General features: G+C 36.0%; 1 protein-coding gene across 2 annotated transcripts in view; it reads left to right on the top strand.

Annotated features, from left to right (window-relative positions):
• PIGN (phosphatidylinositol glycan anchor biosynthesis class N) overlaps window positions 1-20,450 on the top strand; it is a 189,771-nt gene that overhangs the window by 86,074 nt on the left and 83,247 nt on the right. For both annotated transcript variants that reach the window (XM_072605511.1, XM_072605510.1), the window contains 3 exons: window positions 7,519-7,597; window positions 12,725-12,907; window positions 15,043-15,182. In XM_072605511.1, coding sequence (XP_072461612.1) covers window positions 7,519-7,597; window positions 12,725-12,907; window positions 15,043-15,182 — 402 coding nt within the window. The remainder of the gene's footprint in view (window positions 1-7,518; window positions 7,598-12,724; window positions 12,908-15,042; window positions 15,183-20,450) is intronic.

Here is a 20,450-nt window from a genome sequence, read left to right as displayed (position 1 = left end):
TTTGCTAAAAGAAATTATGCAGGTCAGGTATATAATGCAACTTAAGTATTTTTAGAATGAGATATTCTGGTAATGACAGCACCTCACATTTATATGACTCAGTTTTTCAAGATGCTTTCACATCTGTTCCTAGCTTTATTCCCATTAAGTACAAAACTGGAGCAAGATGTAGCTTGTTCTGGTACCTTAGATCAATGCTTCCAAAGTGGGGGTCGTAGCAATCTGAGGGAAGACAGTAGCATAATCCTAAAAGATGTGTGATAAACAAATCACAGGATGGAGAAGATGGATTGAATCTCATGTTCTCCCATAATAATCCATTGTGGACAACTCTGTGATACAACTACACAATTCCTTTTACCTATTATAATTGAGCCTTGCTTTTCCCTCCTTGACCCCCTTTGGCTTCACCAGGTATTGGCCCCTTAAGGCAGTTATAACCTAATCGAGGCCCAGTTCTCAAAGCATCTACAAGACAAAATTCTTCTTTCCTGCCATCATCCCCATACACTGCCACCTCTGCCCCTAAATCACTTTATGATTGATTCAGGAGTCTCAAGCAGACCCTCTGCTTCTAGCACCTTGCCAAACAGCCACCCTTTTGTTTTCTATAGTACACAGTAAGCTGCAGAGTATGAATCCCTATTGATGGGCTGCTATCTTTGCAAAACTTAAAGCATTATATAACTGTTATCTGTTATACTGTTATTTTTATTATAGCATGATCTTTCCCTAATTTCCCTAATTCCATTAAGGGAAATTCTCAGTTTCCCAGCTTCCTTATCCTTGCTTCTTCACTCAACTGAATCAGTCTACTCTCTTCAAAGATGCTAATGATCTTTTAATTGCCAAATCTGATGACCTTTTCTTAGTAATTCATCATCCTTCTTGACCTCTCTATAGCATTTGACTCTGTTGCCCATACCCTTTTCCTGGATACTTATCTTCTCTGCTTTGGTTTATGGAAAATTATATGCCAACTATAAAAACACATCTGCATACTTTAAAAACTTAGGGATAAAATTTTTTTTCTTACCTCTTTAAATATCTTCCAAATGAAAAGTTTCTGGACACATTTGTTAAAAATACAAAAATACAACAGCATTTGATTAGTCTTCAAGAATGACTGATTGAAATCAGGGAAGATGGAAATTTACTAGCTGAATTTCAACAAAGACCTTTGCATAATTGGTAGATAGGAATGAAAAATGAGTATCATGATTTAGTAAGCACAGCCAACGATGCATTTCTTCCATTTGGATCTACATGTCTTTGTGATGTATCTTCTTCAACTGTGACAGCCGTTTAAGCCAAGTACCAAAATAAACAGATTAGAACCAGACCTTCAAATTGCTATATCACAGAGTTTTAAAGTATGATTTATAGTAAATCATACTCTTTCATGTTCTCACCAAAATACCATGGTATTTTAGTGAGACCAAAAAGTTTTTTCTACCATTAAAATAATATTTTCAAAATATTTTTCATTTTTATTTTTGTCTGAGTTTTAGGATATATAATTTTCAGTGAAATAGTACTATGAGCATTATTTATAAAGAAGTAAATATACCTATATTCAGAGTGAAACTTTTTGCTCATTAAGAGTACACGATCAAAAAAGTTTAGAGATCAATGCCTTAGATAACAAAACATCTTTCCCAACTCACTGGGTTGCCCTTTTGTTATACACTGTGACAAGAGTGCTACAAAGAGTCTGGTTCTTAAGCACAGGCATTCAAGAATAGGTGCTCACAAGATCAAAAGTATGGGAGTTCCCAGAATATCTAGGAGACGGGAATAAGTTAAAATTATGTCTCTATCTCCCTCTAGTCTCCTCATGAACCCATTGCCTCCATTTTTCTATGTTCCACCTTCTTCAGTTCCCTCAGTTAAATCAGCCTTTTCATTCTGCTCTCATTGGTGCAGTGTGTATGAATAACAGTAGAATCTTGTGAATGGAAGGGTCCAGAGAGGTCATCTAGTTGCCTTCTTGCTAAGGAGGAGCACCAATAGATATACTTATTGATAGAGTATTATTTTCTATTTTTCTTCATAAAAGTATTCTATTTCTGTTATGCTGTGTGTTAAATAGCCTTTTGGGGGATAACCTGTTTGGGGGATAACCTGGGAACCTAGCCACCATTTATAACATTGTTCCTTTGAGAAAATGTGTTCCAAGTCCCAGTGAATCCCAATCATTTACAAATGAATTGTGGAGCATATTGCAACTAGAGATTTCCTGTTTACAGAAATACTCAACTGTAACAGGAAGTTATGTGAAAGCATATGAAGAAAAGAAGTTGGCAAAAAGTCAAAATGTCTGACCCATGTAAAGAGACTTTTTGAGAAAAGGCACTATGTCCAACATAGAAGATATCTTAGATTGATTTTGCTTGATTTAATGGACAGAACTAAGATCAGTGAATAGAGATGAAAGGGAGAGGGAGACTTTACTTCTATAAAGAAAATTATAGCTGGCCAAACATGGAATGATATATTTGTAATGTAGGAAATTTCCTATCAATACGGTTCTTTGGATGGCCATTTTAGGAAATACTGTGGGGGAAGTTCTTGCATCAGACATGGTGCCTCTCAACTCTGAGGTTCAGTGATTCTTTGTGTTTTGTAATTAATTGTTTTTGTTTCATATTTAAGAATTATAGTGATACAAAGGGAGCCATTGCTTTGCTCTGAGGCATATCATAAATAGGCTACTTCATATGTTGCTTACATGCCATCTTTGCTAATATAATATGATATTTTAAGTCAGTTTATGACTAATAATTAACAGTCCTCGGTGTATTTGGTTCATAGCTACATTCTGAAAAAAATAGTTTGTGAAATAAAATAACTGTCTTATACACACATATGTATTACTCAAAACAAGGCAGTAAATTTTATTTAATAATAGAGATATGGACTAGACCTATGATTTCATAAGTAGAGGGAACTCCCAAGGTCTACCAGTGCAAATTGGCACCTTTTTTGCAACCTGTGATCTTAGAGGCTTGCCTGGAACACTGAAAGGTTAAGTGATTTACCCAGGTCTTTCCAGTGTCAAGCCCAATTCTTTGTCCACTATGCCACAGTGCCTAAGTAACACAGATGTGATCATCTTCTGTTTTTAAGTTTTTGTCACAAGGCTTCACTGCAAGATGGTGTATTAGTCAAACTGCATGGTCAATAATAGTTAATCACAGACTGGCCATGGGTCTGCACACTGTAGCCAGAGGGCCCAGTCGAGCCCCCAGAAAGGTTTCATTTTTTAAAAATGCCATAAAACTTTATTTTAAAATGTAGCAACCATCCTTAACTAGTAGAGCTGTACAAAAACACTATCAGTCTGTAGTTTGCTGACCCCTCCAGGTCAGAATGTCTCTTTGAAACAGATACAGTGACTTCATTTAATCAGAGCATTCCTGAGTGAGGCGTCGAGCGAGGTAGAAACACTAATTTTGTCAGGTGTATTTAAACTTAACATCTCATAAGGGATCAATTAGAAGCATCTTTATAATTAGCTCATTTATAATTATGTTCATGCAATGAAGTCATTTATTTATCTTCTTGAAACTATGGAAATGATATCAAATTTCCATTTCCAAGAATAATTCTAAGGCTCATGGGAATTAATGTAGGAGTGGAAGAAACTTTGGAAGATCACTTAATTTATGTTTACTACTTTCTGCTGAGAACTAGAGCAAAGATAAATAACTGGGATCTTGGGAGTACTGGATAGATGTTAAAGGGAGAGAAATTTCACCACAATATAAGGAAAAATTTCCCAATGATTGCCACTGTCCAAAAATTTTAAATTTTCAAAGAAATTCTACAGCCTCACTCAGAAGCATCTTTCATATGTGTGTATATATCTATATATATATACACATGTGTACATATACACACATACATATGTGTCTATATATCTATGTATGTGTATTTTAACAAGCCTACGTCTTTCTTATAAGAGCTGAAAAGGACCCTAGAATCCTCTAATCCAGTTTCTTAACTTAAGGTGTATCGGGGGGTCCATGAAATTGGATGAAAAAAAAAGTACATCTTTATTTTCACCAATATTTATTTCCTTTATAATATCCATGTATTTTATGTATGTGAGAACATCCCTCTGAAAAAGTGTTCATGGGCTTGACCAGGTTGCCAAAGAGATCCATGACACGAAAAGGTCCTCTAATTCAGTCTCTTCATTTCAGAATTGAGGAAGCTAATGCTTAGAGGGGTAAAGTCCCTGGCCTGTGGTTACAGGGACAATAAGTAGCAGAGTGGGATTTGAACTCAAACCTTTGACTCCAAATCTAGAATCCCTTTCTACAATAGCATGCAAATCCTTATTTTGTTTTTAACGTACGATTAAACAGTATTGCTCTTACACAGTAATAGCCACTTTGCCCATTATTCTTCCAGTGCTTAATTATACAGTTGTACAATTATAGTCACCATTTTTTAAAATTCTGCATGGAAAATAAAAAGGACCATATTTACTCGCTGTATCATCATCTGCAACTTTATGCATTCCTTAAGAAAGTAGAAGTTTCAAGATTACTATCGGGTTTTAAATCATTTTAAAGTGAAACATAAGTACTTACATGAATATTGTAGTATGTGGATAATGAAAATCTCTTCCTGGTTTGTGCTTAATCCCTGGTCAAAAGGTTCACTCAATTTGTTATGGTTGATTTAATCATTTCACTACCAAACCATTCTGCAAAGAGGTTTAATGTTATGTCAACATAGCTTGCTCTTTTACAAAGTTTTTCCATTTCTGGATGTAGAGTTATTAACAAGAACCAAACAAGTCTCATGCTGTAATAGCTCTATAAATCCATCCTAAACTGAATGTACAAACTGCTAAACAGACACAAATATAAATATCAGGATTCTTCTTAACACATACTAGTATAAAGTAACTTATTTTCCTCTAACCAGGGTATGAAGGTGTATTTTTTTCTCCTTGTTCATTTTTATCCTGTTTGTGCTTTTTTTGCGGGGGATCAAACATTTCCTCTCACCCCCCACCCCCACATTGTTTTCTTCTTAAGCATTTCCATTGGGCAGCAGTACTCCCTGGAATCCTTTCAGTTTTTCATGTTGGTTTTTAGGGAGTCCTTGACTTTTCTAATACTTCTTCATATTTTAGAGGTCCTTGTCAATAACTTACCATCATATCAGGCCCTTCCCCTTTGTCTTCCGTCATTTATCGATTAGACTAACCATAGGTCCACATTTCTACTTATTTTTTATCAATATGATCATATCCCTTTGTATTTCTATAGTTTTATCTTGTCCTTTTCTCTCTATCTTTTTCACCAACTCAAGGTTACTTGGCAAAATATATTGAAAAGCTGTATGAATAATCAAAGGTACACTGATTAGAAGCAGTTTTTCTCCCTACCAGAGCCTTCTTTCATAGTTGTGCATTCGCTTGCCATCCTACACCATAGCAGTTGTACTCAGTTGTGATTTGGGCCTTTCTAATGCATCACGTGTGACTGCTGAATGAGTAACACTGATATTCAAGTGATTATGATTTTATAGTATTCTTTTAATTTTCCATTTACAAATAAATTTACAAATGAAATTTTCCATTCTTATTTCATCATCCATTTTTTCCACTAATCCTTCCACTATCTTCATCAAATCTCTTAAAAAATTATCTGGAAGTATTTCTACAAGAAATCCAGGATTTATAGACTTCTGTGACTAGACAAGACTTTGAATAATATTGCTGCCTGTATAACCTGGGACAGATAAGTGCTTCTTTTGAGTGTTTCCAATTCAATTCAACAGTTATTACAAAAAAATAGATTCCAGAATCTTTCACTGTAAAGGAAATTCTCATATCTGAGCCTACTTCCTCATACTATGGTTTAAGATCATTTACTCTCATTAGGGCAGGTAGAGAATAGCTAATCAGAATCGGTATCATCTGTGTAATAATTCTTAATGCATATGGAGACAGTTATTGTCCCCCCACCAAGGCCTTTCTTTTCCAAGCTCAATTATTTAGGATCTTTAACCTTCTCTCATGGAAAAGGTAATTTTCTTCTCTTTAATCCTTTTTGCCACTTTTCTGAATCCATTCCAAGTTCTCTGCATCTGTGTTTGCTTTTTGACATGAAAGCAAAGAAAAGCTAAGCAAAAACCTCTTTAGCAGTAAAGGGATATGCTTAAAATATTGCAAAGGAATTACTTTTTTAAATAAACTTTTACTAACAGAATTAATATTCTGTTAAAACAGTGAATTCATGTTTGAATTGTCTTTAAATAAAAAGGTTTTCTGATTAAGGTGCATCTAGAATTCTCACATTTGGGAGCTTCAAAAGTTATTACATTCATGAGTCATGATTAATAAGATAAATTTTACATATTTTCAATTATATATAAAATCCCCCAAACTTTCATGGATATCTCTTACAATAACAAGAAGGGAATAAAATGATCCTTGTCTATTCTATATCCCATTGGGTGATTAATCTTTCTGATGCACGGCTCTGAACACTGAATCAGTACCTTCAGTGATTTCCCATTACACTAAGTAAAATCCAAACGCCTGTCCCGACTTTCATATACCTCCATAACATGACCTCAGCTGATCTTTCAGGCCTTAGTTCCTACATCCAGTTTACACAGGCTTTTCCCCTTTGAAATTCCCCTTTGATATCCTTGTAAATCCAAAACCCTATCTGAAGGATACTCAGACATTGTGCAGTTCCTTATGCAACAGATATTTGTAAGGCATACCTACCGTGTTAAAGACACCATCCTAATTTCGGGGAAGGGAACTAAACATTTTAAGGAAGCCATTGAGAAGCTGTAAAAGCTACCAAGAAGATTATGAAGAAAGCTGAAACCTTTCTATTGGTTGAACGAAGAAAATTATTGGAAGGTGGGGACAACATGATAACAGTCTTTTGATTCTGAAGTATTAGCAGATAAAGTACTGTCTTTTTTTTCTCCTTAACCCAAAAATATACAAGTAGGACCACTGCACAGAAATTTCTGAGAGACTCAGTTTAAGGAAAAACTTCCCAACAATTACAGCCATTAAGAAACGAAATAGGCTGCCTCATGGACTGGTGAAGCCCCTGTCACAGAGGTTCTCTTTTTTTTTATCATAGATCATAAATTTATTTTTAATTATTTTATTTGTTTTCAGTGTTCTGCAATCACTTCCATATATCTTAGATTTTTTTCGCCTCCCTTTCCCTCTCTCCCCACTCCCTCCCCACAACGGTGTGGCACATAGGTTCCCAAGCAAAAGTTGCTGACAGTTTGTGGATACTATAGAGAGGATTTATGTTTCAGGAAGAATATGGACTAGGTAACTTTTGAGGTCCTTTGCAACAAAATGACTTGAACCTCTTCTTCCTGATGTTATTCTTCTACTCCAAACTCTCCATGCTCATCTGATAATCTCTGCCTCAATATAAAAAGTTATTAGATGCTGTAGATAAAGTAACCTGGAGTTTGTACCCTTTAACAAGTATATTGTGTTTTTTGTAGGTTACTTTCTGATTCCAAACAGGTTGAGATTTTAGAAAAAGCAAAATCCTACCTTAAACAGAAGAAGTATCAGGATATGGTAAGTGTATATACACTTCTCTATTTTTGAAAGTCCTATACATGTGACCATAACTACTCCTGGACGGCAGAGGAGGGTACTGTTTTGATCCCTAGAAAGGGAGAAGTATATTCCATGAGCCACAATATTCCTTTATTACTAGGGAACAAACAAATATTACATCTGGGAGTAATTCCTTCTTTATATCCCAACTATATTATACTATAAGATTTTTGTGGATTAGCACTGGAAGCTGAATCTCTAATGTAACATCATATCTATAGGAAAATACATGCATTTAAAAAAAAAAAGAAAAGAAGCAACTTAGTAAAATTCTTTTGGAAGGTAACCAAAACAGCTTGGGACTGTCTGTTCTGTGTCAGAAGTCAAAGACAGATTCATGGCAGAACCATGCTTTCATTTCTCCTATTTTCTTGGATTTTTCTTTTCCTTAAGATTCTTGAGCTTCAAAAGTACGAAACAATCCCATTTCACTCTCAAAAATAGACAACTGCTTTGTACTTCTGAGTATTTTTTTAAATGAGATATTTTGTTTTGTAGTTTCAAAATTTTTATTAATGTTTTATAAACCGAAATAATCTTTACACTTTTGACAAAAGACTAAGATGATCTATGTATTGTCATTCTACGTATTTTGGTGATGACAGAACTTTCATTACTTTCTTGTACCTTGTAAGAAATGGAACTGTTTTCAAGTTAGCAAATGTTAATTTTAGAATATTATAAAATGTAATGCTGCCCTACGTCATCCCCATTAACTGTGGGTTTATCTCATGGCTCTTTCCTTGGCCCACTTCTTTGGTTCAGTTATCACCTCTACACAGATTTCTCTCCTGAGTTCCAGTTTCGCATCGCCATCTGCCTATTGGATATTTCAAACAAGATTTCCTGTGGGCAGCTCAAACTAAAAGTTAAAGACAGAACTTATTACCTTCCTCCCAAAACTCACCAGTCTTCTGAATTTCCTTATTACTGTAAATGACATCGTCACTTACCTAAGCTTGAAACCTTACTGTCATACTCAACCCTTCATTCTCACTCAGTAACATTAAGTTACCCAATCTTTTCATGTCTGTCTCATAATATCTCTTGTATCCATTCCCATCTCTCTACTCATACAATCAGCACCCTGGTTCAGGCCCTCATCACTTCTCACCTGGGCAATTGCAATAGCCTCTTAATTTGTCTCCCCACCTCATATCTCGTCCCTCTCCAATCCATTCTCCACATAGCTCTTAGAGTGATCTTCCAAATGCTCAGCTTGGACCATGTCGTTGCTTATTCATTAATCTCCAGTGGTTCCTTACTACCTCTATGGTCAAATATCTTAGCCACTTTCTGGCATTTAAAGCTTTTACATTCTGGCCTATTTCTGTCTTTCCAAGCTTCTTACACACTACTGCCTTCTGCACACTCTACGAGGTAACCCTACTGGCTACCTGCTGCTCCTCACACACAGTGTCCCCCTTTTTGTCTCCATGTTCCCAGTGTTTAGAATGATCTCCCCTTCACTCCCGCTCTTAGAATCTAGTTTAAATTGAGATTCAGCTCTAGTGACACATTCTGCAGGAGACTTTTCCTGGTCCTTAGCTGCCCCCAGCCTTACCCTCTAAGGCGACCTTCTTTCTATCCTCTGTATAAACATATGCACATTATTTATATTATATTATAGTCATAAACATATTTTCTCCTGTCAGAATTTAGGAAGAGGGAGCAAGGATTTTTTTCCCTTTTTTTATATCCCCAGGCATAGTACTTGGTTCACAGGGAGCACTTCATAAATGCTTGTTGATTGCTGGATTATTAATGTTCATTCCCTGCAGTTGCAGAATAACTTAAGTGCTTGATGATATAAGCATTTGGCACAGCTTTATTTGCCTCTCATGATGTGATCCACTGAGGAAATAGACCAGCATGCCCTTCAAGTCTAGCTCAACTTTGTCCATCTTTACAGTGAATTATAACACTTTAAAGACTGACCTCAGTAAATTGACCATTTCCTTATTATTCTCCCCGCCTTTTGTCTCAATCTTAAGTCCAACACTTTTGCAAAAGTAGTACTAATCCTATCCCAGTTACTAAATCTTATTGGAATAAAAGATCCACATCTGATTCCCAATACTCCCTCACAATTGATGCTGTCATTTAATTTCATTAATCCCATACTTTTTCCTTCTTCTTTCTCCAAATCTCCCTTTTCCCTCCAGCAATATCTATAATTCTTTTGGCTATACTTATCTCTTCTTTCTTTCCTTTCTTCTCTACTCTACAATAATCCCAGTTAACCATTAAAGAATCCTTAGAATATTGCTACATCTTCAGCAAAACAAGAGTAGGAAGGGAAGGAAAGTCATGTCATCACAGCTTTACTTAATCCACTAGGTGATTGATCAGTCTTTATTTCTCAGACTATGGTTCTTTCCCAGCTAGTAGGAAAAGAACCTTCCAGCCACTTTAAGTGCTTGATCTTTATATCATTCTATACCTAGTAGGTAGTATAAGCGATTAAGTTATCAGTGAACTGAAGAGTAACAGTCTGTAGGTAAGCTGTAGACTCCTTCAGTACTCTCTCTCTCTGTGATGCCCTCATGCTCAGGGACCTCTCTTACAGTTAACACAAACCTCAGGATGAGATGTTCTTCAGAATTTGTGGACTAAATACTAGAGAGAAAGGAGCAACCCTAGCATTCAATTCCCAGCTCTCTTGTCCTCGTTTCACAAAATAAAAGCCCAGTTGGGGGAATGAGTCAAAGTCAGCTTCTCCCAGCTGGTTGTGTTGATTGCTTCACTCAGTTTCAATCTGTGTGCTGTGGAACTTGAGCTAAAGTAATTAGACTGTCTAAAAGGAGTTAATCATGTAGCTTTCCCATGGAATGTAGAAGTTTCCTTTTCAGTTACAACACATGAACTAAGCCCCATCAGACCCTTACACACTATAAGCCTGTATCCCTAGCATTTATACACAGTCACAGACACACCATCCCTTTGGGGCTTAAGAAAAAGCACATATCCAAATCTATGCTCTGTCATTCATTCTTGTTTCAAACATTTTAATTGGGGCAGGTGCATGGCACAGCAGATAGAGCACCGACCCTGGAGTCAGGAGGACCTGAGTTCAAATTTGGCCTTGGACACCTACTAACTGTGTGACCCTGGGCAAGTCACTTAACCCCAATTGCCTCCTCCCATCCCCTGAAAAAAAAAAGAGGAAATCAAATATTTTAATTGTACATAAGGGGGTCCTGTACTGCTTCTACCCTGTTCTCTACTCATAGGCACTGTTCTGGTTCAAAATGTATTCTCCTAATGACCAACTGTATTATTTCATTCTGTTAGTACCTTGGTGTCCTTGGCAACTCACTTCATGAGACCTATTTTTGGACAGGTTCAATGTGGGGATTTGTTTTGATTGACTATGCATTTTATAACAGGGAGTTTTGTGATTTTTCTTTTGGGGGGGGGAGGGTGAAGGGAAGAACAAAAAAATAAATGTTAATTTGGAAAAAATTAATTATCATCTTCCATTCATTCCTCAATACTTTGGGAAAGAAACCTGTTATCTATACTTTCCACCCAAAGGTACCTCTTCTAGTATCTCCAAATATTATTTCAATACGCTTAAGATGAATTCTAGTCCCTTGTTTAACTGGATGATTCTCCAGAAACACCCACCAATGGAAGAATTAACCGGAGAGTAATAATTCTATCTTTCTCCCCTATCTACGCCATCTTAATATACCACACACAGAAATTCATCAATACCACTGTTCACTTGGGACTAGATCTAAGACTATTCCTTTTCATACTTGCCCAAGGATCTTAAAGAATCTTGGGATTTAAGCCCATTTCTGTCAAACTACAAAAAAAGCAAAATATCATTCCTCATAGACCCTTTTTAAGTCTGGGCACCAAAACAGTTCACAGGCTATACGAAACATTTCTTCAGCTTGGGAGTGACCACACCATTTAAACCCATGTCACCATCTAAGACATAGTTTTAGGAAATGTCTAGTTGGCCATCCGTCCTGCTCTAATATTGATCATTCCCTACTTCCTTAGGACTAAGGTATTGTTCTCTAGGCATAGAAAGAGTCCCTTCATTGCAAACTAATCTGCCTTTAACCTATCAGCATGCCAATTATCCTTAATCTTTGTGTGGTTATGATAAATGACTCCCATATGTTACCTTGGCTTCCTTCCCAGTCTTTTCCCATTATGTTTACCCATTTGCCATGTCTAGCACTGCCCACTTTAGTGCCTGCGTCCCCCAGAATGTTATTGCATGAATGGTCTATCCAGACCCCTTTCCCTCTTAAAAATTTTTAGGTTCTTAACTTGGTACCTGAAAAATATCTTGTCCACACAATTTATCTGAAATCTGACTTCCTGTGTGAATCCCGAGTGGGTCCTAATACTATATGTTGATTGATAAGTCTGCCAGTAGGCAGGTGTTGTTCAATAGTCCTTTTTCCCAAATCCAGAAGTGTCCCAAAGATTCCCCAATTAATTCTGTCAGTAAGTACCGCTGCATGCTGGACTTAAGTATCCAAATTATTCACATAGAATACCTACTCCATGCTGGTGTTCCCCAGTGGTAGACGCATTGAGAAGCATACCGTAGAGCTTCTTAACTTTTTCCACCCATAACCCCTTCAGTGCTGCAGTAAAGAATGACATTAAATTCATTAAATACCACCAGTGCATAAATGGGCAGTGGAGAGGTTCCTGGTTGGTATGAGCAAGCTCAAATGTATTGCAAATGAGGAAGTACAGATTACATAGGAGAAATGGGGTGACTGGAGATGACTGGAAGAAAAAAAAGATGAGCTAATCATATATGGAGAGTGAGGGATAACCAGTAGACAACCTATGTGCTGCACTGGTGTCCCCTCAGTGTCAAAAGAATGGAAGGAAGGCCCTTAGCACATTGGATGGACCCCGCCAAGGGGAAATTTATGGAAAATGAATTAGACAAATGTTGAGTAGAACGGACAGACATAGGTTGTGATTGTCGTCGTTGGCAAAACTATGTACAACTGATCTCAGATCCAATAAAGTATTAGAATGTAAATTACATTTGTTGTAATTCTATCCATGTCACATGCTAATTTTTTTCTTTTTCCCTAGATCTCTCTTTGTAAGGAACTGATTCACCTTGCACTGGAAGGCTTATCATATTACCACACTTACAACAGATTATTTTTGGGCATCAGTGTTGTTATGGGTTTTATTGGATGGATATCTTTTGCTACTATAATGATTATCAAGTCTCATTCTAGTCTGACAAGAAGTGTTGTTAAAGATGGAAAGGTAGGTTGGAAGCCTGTAAGGGCATTAGTGTTATGTAAGGAGGACTGAAATTCAATCAAATCACATGTTTATTTTGTATTTCCTATGCCCAAGTCACTGCAGTAGGTGCTGATTTCATTTTCATCCTCTACTCTGAAACTTATCTATAACTCTACTCCCAGTCTAGAAAATTGAATTGATAATTGGTCTACAATATGAGGGTGTTGATAAAGAATAACATTTATAGAACAATTTTAGCTCACGTCTTACCTGCTGAGTAACACACCACCACATCCTACATACTGCTGCCTGAATAATCTTTTTTTTGATGTTCTGTTGATGCTTTTTTTATACCACTGATACTTCTAGTGATTATACACTCCTCTCACAAAAAGCTCTCCCTTTTAGTAAATAAATACAGTCAAGCAAAACTAATCAACACATTGACTGTATGTGAAATTGTGTGCTTCATTCCCTACCTATTGTCTGTACTTCTCTGCCAAGAAGCTAGAGATGTTTCCCTGCCACGTCTCTGAAGTCACAGTTAGTCATTGCATTGATCAGCGTTCTAAAGTCTTTTATTGTTATTTTCCATTACATTACTGTGGACATTGTGTAAACTGTTCTCCTCTACCTGAATAATCTTCTAAAAATAGAATTCTAATCTCATTATTCTTCTGACTTAGAAACTTGCACTGATTCCCAACAGCCAAACTAATTCAGTCTGACCTTCTTAGTCTGTAATTCAGAACCTGTCACAAACTGGCCTCAATTGATTCTTTTTAATCTAACCTCAGATTCCTTACTTGTCTTCTAAAATGAACTCCCTGCTTTTTATGAACATACTTTGCTGCCTCCACACCTTTTCTCGATCACTTGGAATGCCTTTCTTCACAATTTTTGCCCGTCTGTATTCTGTCTACTCTTCAAGACCTATCTCAAATGTCACTCCCTCCATGAAGCCCTTCCTAATCCCTAGAAATGCATTGGATCTCTCTTTTGGTTCTTTTTCTAAACTACCTTACACAGTTCTTATGTACTCACTAGAATTATAGATGTTCATGTACTTGTCTTATCCTTTCAGTGAGTTGGGGAGGCCCTTGAGAGGAGGGATATGTCTTATTCATCTTTGTATTCCCTGTTGGGCCAAACCCAGTGATTTCAATGTAGAGGATTCTCCAATATGATTTGCTGAGCTAAATTAAGATATGCTAAGTATTCCTAAAAAAAGGGCTTAGAAAAGCCTAAGAAACTATCTCTAGTTCTGCAGGTGTTAAAATTAGAAGTGGAGGCTGAAACTATTATTGGTGCCTGGGCCAGCAGATGACAAGTAAAGTTCAAGGTATATAAAAGCAAAAACAGTTATCCCAATTAAACCAAAACAAATCCATAGATTGTACTGTGAGAAGAAGCTGGTTGATTCAAAAATCTTTCTAATCTAAGTCTTTTGGAAGAATAATTGAAAATTCTTTTATAAAAATTCCAGATGTCACAAGTAAAAACTAAGAAATTCCCTTCCAGTAATAGGAAAACAGAACTTAAAACTAGAAAAATTATCACTGGAATTTGCATGCAGGCTATTGACACTATTGTGCAGTTGGCAGAATGTATTAGTTTTGAGAAGCTATTTATAAATTTGTAAACAAGAACATGGAGAGAAATTAAGGGACTTAGGATATCTTTACTAAGAAAAGGTAATTACCATTATATTTTAATAAGATGAAATCAGATGAAGGTACTACTGTATTTTTCAGGAATATAAAAGGGATTATTAGAGATCATTTTCCCAAATATTGAAGACTCAGTAAATATTGAAGACTCAGATGTGTTCTTTAACTGAAGTGTCTGAAATTTTTAACATTGTTTCTCAAGGAAAATGAATCCAAAATATTGGCTTAAAAATAACTTTTAAGCCACCACCTGTTTTCTTGGATTTCCTATAAAGGAAAAAATTCCATAAAGTGAAGGTTTTAGTTTAATTCCTCAAATTACTGTTTTGTTTTTTTTTTTAGATTTTGCATTTCTTGCAGTAATTCATTGGCCAATAATAGGACTTTGGAAGATAGTATTTTTTACCTCCAGGTTCTAAAATTCTCTTAAAAGGAGAGTATTGTGATCTCAGCTTATAACAGCTTAAAAATATGTTTGCCTTCCAGAAACCCCACCATCTCCTGCCATGCAGTTTTGTAGTTATTGGAGTTCTAATAGCATTCTTCCTGCTGATTCAAGCCTGTCCCTGGACCTATTATATATATTGTTTGTTACCAGTGCCAATATGGTATGCAGTTCTCCAAGAGTAAGTAACACATGACACTGTTTTGTTTTTTTTCCCTTTCATCTGCAGTGTAGTTCTCAGTTTAGAGTTTTTAAATTTCTATCACAGCATCCCCCCCAAAACATCTACCCTCATCCAATCGCCAAACCCTTTTTTTATCACATAGATACCTTTAAGTGATTTCACATGATTACCTCTTTGTTTTACATTACTTTCTTGACTTCCATCAAGTTCCATTTCTTTTTTAGACAGAAGTTTCCCTAATTCTAGCTATTTTAGAATAGAAGTAAAATCTTAGAAACATAGAATGTATTTGTCCTTCACTTTTCACACAACTTGTATTTGCCTGTTTTTCCAAATTCTGTTATATCTTTGTGTTAAACCAAGACTTTTAAAAGGCATGTTTCTTTTCTTCCAGCAACTGTTAGAAAAACCTAAGCAAATGAAATTACTATATTGAACCTATGCAAATAATATACCTATTGGCCTTTAATAAGTGTTATTTACTCTTGATATTCTGGTACACAGAATTCTAGAGCATACTAAAATACATTTATTCTTCCCTCAGGCACTGATAAGCAGCTGGTTTGCCTGATTTTTGGCATACGACAAAAGCTTTTGAGAACCTCTACTATTTTTCTGAATCTTAGCCAATTTGTACGTGCTGTGGGTCTAGAATCATGCCTTATGAGTTTCTTTTTATATAATTAATTAATTTGTTTTCAGTTTTCTATAGTCACTTCCATAAAATGTAGATTTTTCTCCCCTTCCCTCTGTTCTCCCTCCCCAAAACAGCATGCATGGGTTCTACACATACATTCTTATTAAACACATTTTCATATTAGTCATGTTGCACAGAAGAATCAAAACAAATGGGAGAAACCATGAGAAAAACCAAAACAAAACATAACAAAAGAGAAAATAGTCTGCTTCATTGTGCATTCTGACTCCACAGTTCTTTCTCTGGATGTGGATGGCATTTTGCATCATGAGTCCTTTGGAAATGTTTTAGATCCTTGCATTGCTATGAAGGGCTAAGTTTACCAAAAATAACCCCATGCACTGTGGCTGCTACTGTATATAATGTTCTTCTGGTTCTGCTCATTTCACTCAGCATCAGTTCATATAAGTCTTCCCAGGTTTTTCTGAAGTACAACTGTTCTTCATTTCTTATAGCACAGTAGTATTCCATTATATATACCACAACTTGTTCATCCATGATGCAGTTGATGGGCATTCCCCTTAATTTCCAGTTCTTGGCCACCACAAAAAGAGCTGCTATAAATATGTTTGTACATGTGAGTCCTTTTCCCATTTTTATGATCTCTTTGGGATACAGCCCTAGAAGCAGTATTGCTGGGGTCAAAGTGTATGCACATTTTTGTAGCCCTTTGGGCATGGTTCTAAATTGCTCTCCCGAATGGTTGGATCAGCTCACAGCTCCACCAACAATGAATTAGTGTTCCAACTCTCCCACGTCTTCTCCAGCATTCATCATCTTCCTGTTTTGTCATGTTAGCCAATCTGATAGGGCTGATGTGGTACCTCAGAGTTGTTTTGATTTGTATCTCTTTAATCAACAGTGATTTATAGCATTTTTTCATATGACTATAGATAGCTTTAATTTCTTCCTCTGAAAACTGCCTGTTCATTTCCTTTGACCATCAATTGGGGAATTACTTGTATTCTTGTAAATTTGACTCAGTTCTCTATATATTTTAGAAATGAGGCCTTTATCACAGATACTAGTTGTAAAGATTCTTTCCCAGTTTTCTGCTTCCCTCCTAATCTTTGTTGCATTGGCTTTGTTTGTGCAAAACCTTTTCAATTTAATGTAACCAAAATTATCCATTTTTGAATTTCATAATGTTCTCTGTCTCTTGTTTGGTCATAAATTCCTCCATTCTCCATAAATCTGACAACAAACTATTCCTCACTCCCCTAATTTGTTTATAGTATCAGCCTTTACACCCAAATCATGTACCCATTTGGACTTTATTCTGTTATATGGTATCAGGCATTGTTGTATGCCCAGTTTCCACCACACTATTTTTCAGTTTTCCCAGCAGTTTTTGTCAAACAGTTTCCAGAAGCTGGTGTCCTTGGGTTTTTCAAACAGTAGACTGCTATAATCATTGAATATTGTATCTTGTATACCTAACCTATTTCACTGATCTACCCCACTATTTCTTAGCCATTACCAAGTGTTTTTGATGATTTCTGCTTTGTAATACAATTTGAGATCAGGTATGGCTAGGCCACTTTCCATAAAATTTCTTTTCATTAATTCCAGTGATATTCTGGACATTTTGTTCTTCCAGATGAATTTTGATATTATTTTGTGTAGCTCTGTAAAATAATTTTTGGTAGTTTGATTGGTATGGCATTGAATAGGTAGATTAATTTAGGTAGAATTGTCATAAGCTCAGCCTACCCATGAGCATCTGATGTTTTTCCAGTTATTTAGATCTGACTTTATTTGTGTGACAAGTGTTTTGTAATTGTGTTTCTATAGTTCCTGCGTTTGTTTTGGCAGGTAGACTCCCAAATATTTTATAATGTCTATAGTAACTTTAAATGGGATTTTTCTTTCTGTCTCTTGCTGTTGGGCTTTGTTAGTAATGTATAGAAATGCAGATGTTTTATGTGGGTTTATTTTGTATCCTGCAACCTTGCCAAAGTTGTTTATTATTTCAAGTAGTTTTTTACTTGATTCTCTAGGATTCTCTAAATATATCATCATATCATCTGCAAAGAGTGATAACTTAGTTTCTTCTTTGCCTGTTCTAATTCCTTCAATTTCTTTTTCTTCTCTTAATGATAAAGCTAACATTTCTAGTACCATATTGAATAACAGGGGTGATAATGGATATCCTTGTTTCACCCCTGATCTTATTGGAAATGTATCTTGCTTATCCCCATTACATATAATGCTTGCTGATAGTTTTAGGTAGATACTGCTTATTATTTTGAGGAAGACTCCATTTATTCCCATGCTCTTCAATGTTTTCAATAGGAATGGATGTTGTATTTTGTGAAAAGCTTTTTCTGCATCTATTGAGATAATCATATGATTTCTGTTAGTTTTGTTATTGATATGATCAATTATGTTGATAGTTTTCCTAATACTGAACCAGCCCTACATTCCTGGTATAAATCCTACCTGATCAAAGTGTATTATTCTCTTGATAAGTTACTGTAATCTTTTTGCTAATATCTTATTTAAAATTTTTGCATCTATATTCATTAGGGAAATTGGTCCATAATTTTCTTTCTCTGTTTTGGCTCTTCCTGGTTTAGGTATCAATGTCATATTTATATCATAAAAATAATTTGGTTGTACTCCTTCTTTGCCAGTTTTCCTAAATAGACTATATAGTATTGGAATTAACTGTTCTTTCAGTGTTTGGTAGAATTTGCTTGTAAATCTATCTGACTCTGGAGATTATTTCCTAAGGAATTCATTGATGGCCTCACTAATTTCTGAAGCATAATAACAATGATAATGATGATGACTACAATAGCAGCTAGTATTTACGTAGTGCTGTAAAGTTTACAAATTGCTATATAAATGTTTTATCCTCATAACAACACTGTGAAGTAGGTGCTATTATTACCTCCATTTTAAAGATGAAGATGCTGAGTCTGAGTTAGGTTGTGTCTTGCCCACAGTCTTACTTCACAGTCACCTGGCTAGTTAGTTTTTGAAGCAGGATTTCAGCCCCCAATCCACCATTTTGTCCAGTAGCTAGAGGAGTACTAGCTACCTCGGAAAATCAGAATTGGCCTAGACCCTAGAGTACCTTTCTAGATGATGAGAACAGTGATGTGAGTCTATGGACTAATGCCATTCTCTAAAAAATCACATTGGATATATCTGACAGGTAGCATGTGTTCACTTTACATGAAGATTTTTATTCTGATGTTTATCTTCTCTCACTGGAATATAGCTCTGTAAGGATATGGCCGATTCAAATAGAACAGGATAGCAAATGGTCTGGAATGGTTGAGTGTAGCATGATATATTGAAAACTCTTACTCACATTAGGGAATCCAAGAACCAGAGGGCATGAAAAGGGCCTTGGAGAAGGAAATAAAAAGACACCTAAGTAAAAGCAATATTTGTCATTGTACTATGCTACAGACTAATTGTACCAAAAGGTGACCTAGATGAAGGAGTTCAGGAAACAAAATCCAAGCCTAGCACAGAGGCATGTTATAGTAGTGGTGGGGGATGTCAGGTTTTCCAGACATCTGTCAGAGTATTCTCTGTCTGCCAAAAACAAAGCAGCTGATACTTTTCCGACTTACTTAAATGATAATTCCATCCTTCAAAATATGTATAAATTAACCTAGAAGATGTTCTATTCTGGATCTGCTTTTCTCCCAAAAGGAGAACCTAGTTACTGGTGAAAATGATGGGAATCTTAAGGGAAAATGCCCATTCCATCTTAGAATTTATGGTTAGAGGAGGAAAAGAAACCAGATATAATCTAATGTGTACACTATTTTTTGAGAGAGCAAATTTCAAAGGTTTCTGAAAATGTTTAGGTAGATTTAATGGCCCAGAATTCTACTGGCAAAATCAGTGCCCACCCCTGTTGTTGGTAGTATCCCCAAACTGTCATCCTTTGATAATACCTATCAGGTTTTGATCAGTATTGTTATCTACACATTTTATTCCCTCAGTAGAATGTAAACTCCTTGTGAGCAGTATCCCTACCACTTGACATTGTGGCCTACACTTAGCTTTAAGTACTTGCTAGGGATACTTTAGAACAGATTCTTTCTCAAGTGGACTAGCTCCTCTCTGAGATTTCATCAAACTCAGATTCATAAATCTCACCTTGGCTATGTGTTCTAGCCGTGGGACATGGGCAAGTTCTCAACTCTCTGGGTCTCTATTTCCTTAGTTGTAAAAAGAAGCAAGCAATTTCTACGTCACTTCCACCTCTACATGTATGTTCCTAACCTTCTTCCCTAAGTCCCTTCCTGTTTTTGTTATGCAAATCTATTTACTTCATTTAAATTACTTGCATAATTCTATGCAATTTCTTCCATAGTGAAAAAAGTTCCTGGCTTCCCAGGCTGCTATTTGAGACCAAATTGACACCTCTTTGTGGAATATTGGTGTTAACAAATTTGAATGTGTCAAAAATATTTTGTTTGATTCATTCTATCATTAAAAAACTAAGGCAAAAAAATAGTATTGCAAAGAACATTGTACTTGGGATTAGAACATCTGGGTTTGTATCATGACTATTCTCTCCACTTTCTACATTAATTTTG

This window comes from Notamacropus eugenii, chromosome 4 (genome assembly GCF_028372415.1).
Source record: "Notamacropus eugenii isolate mMacEug1 chromosome 4, mMacEug1.pri_v2, whole genome shotgun sequence".
In the NCBI taxonomy this organism is placed as follows: Eukaryota; Metazoa; Chordata; class Mammalia; order Diprotodontia; family Macropodidae; genus Notamacropus; species Notamacropus eugenii.
This window is presented reverse-complemented; position numbering and strand designations above follow the sequence as displayed.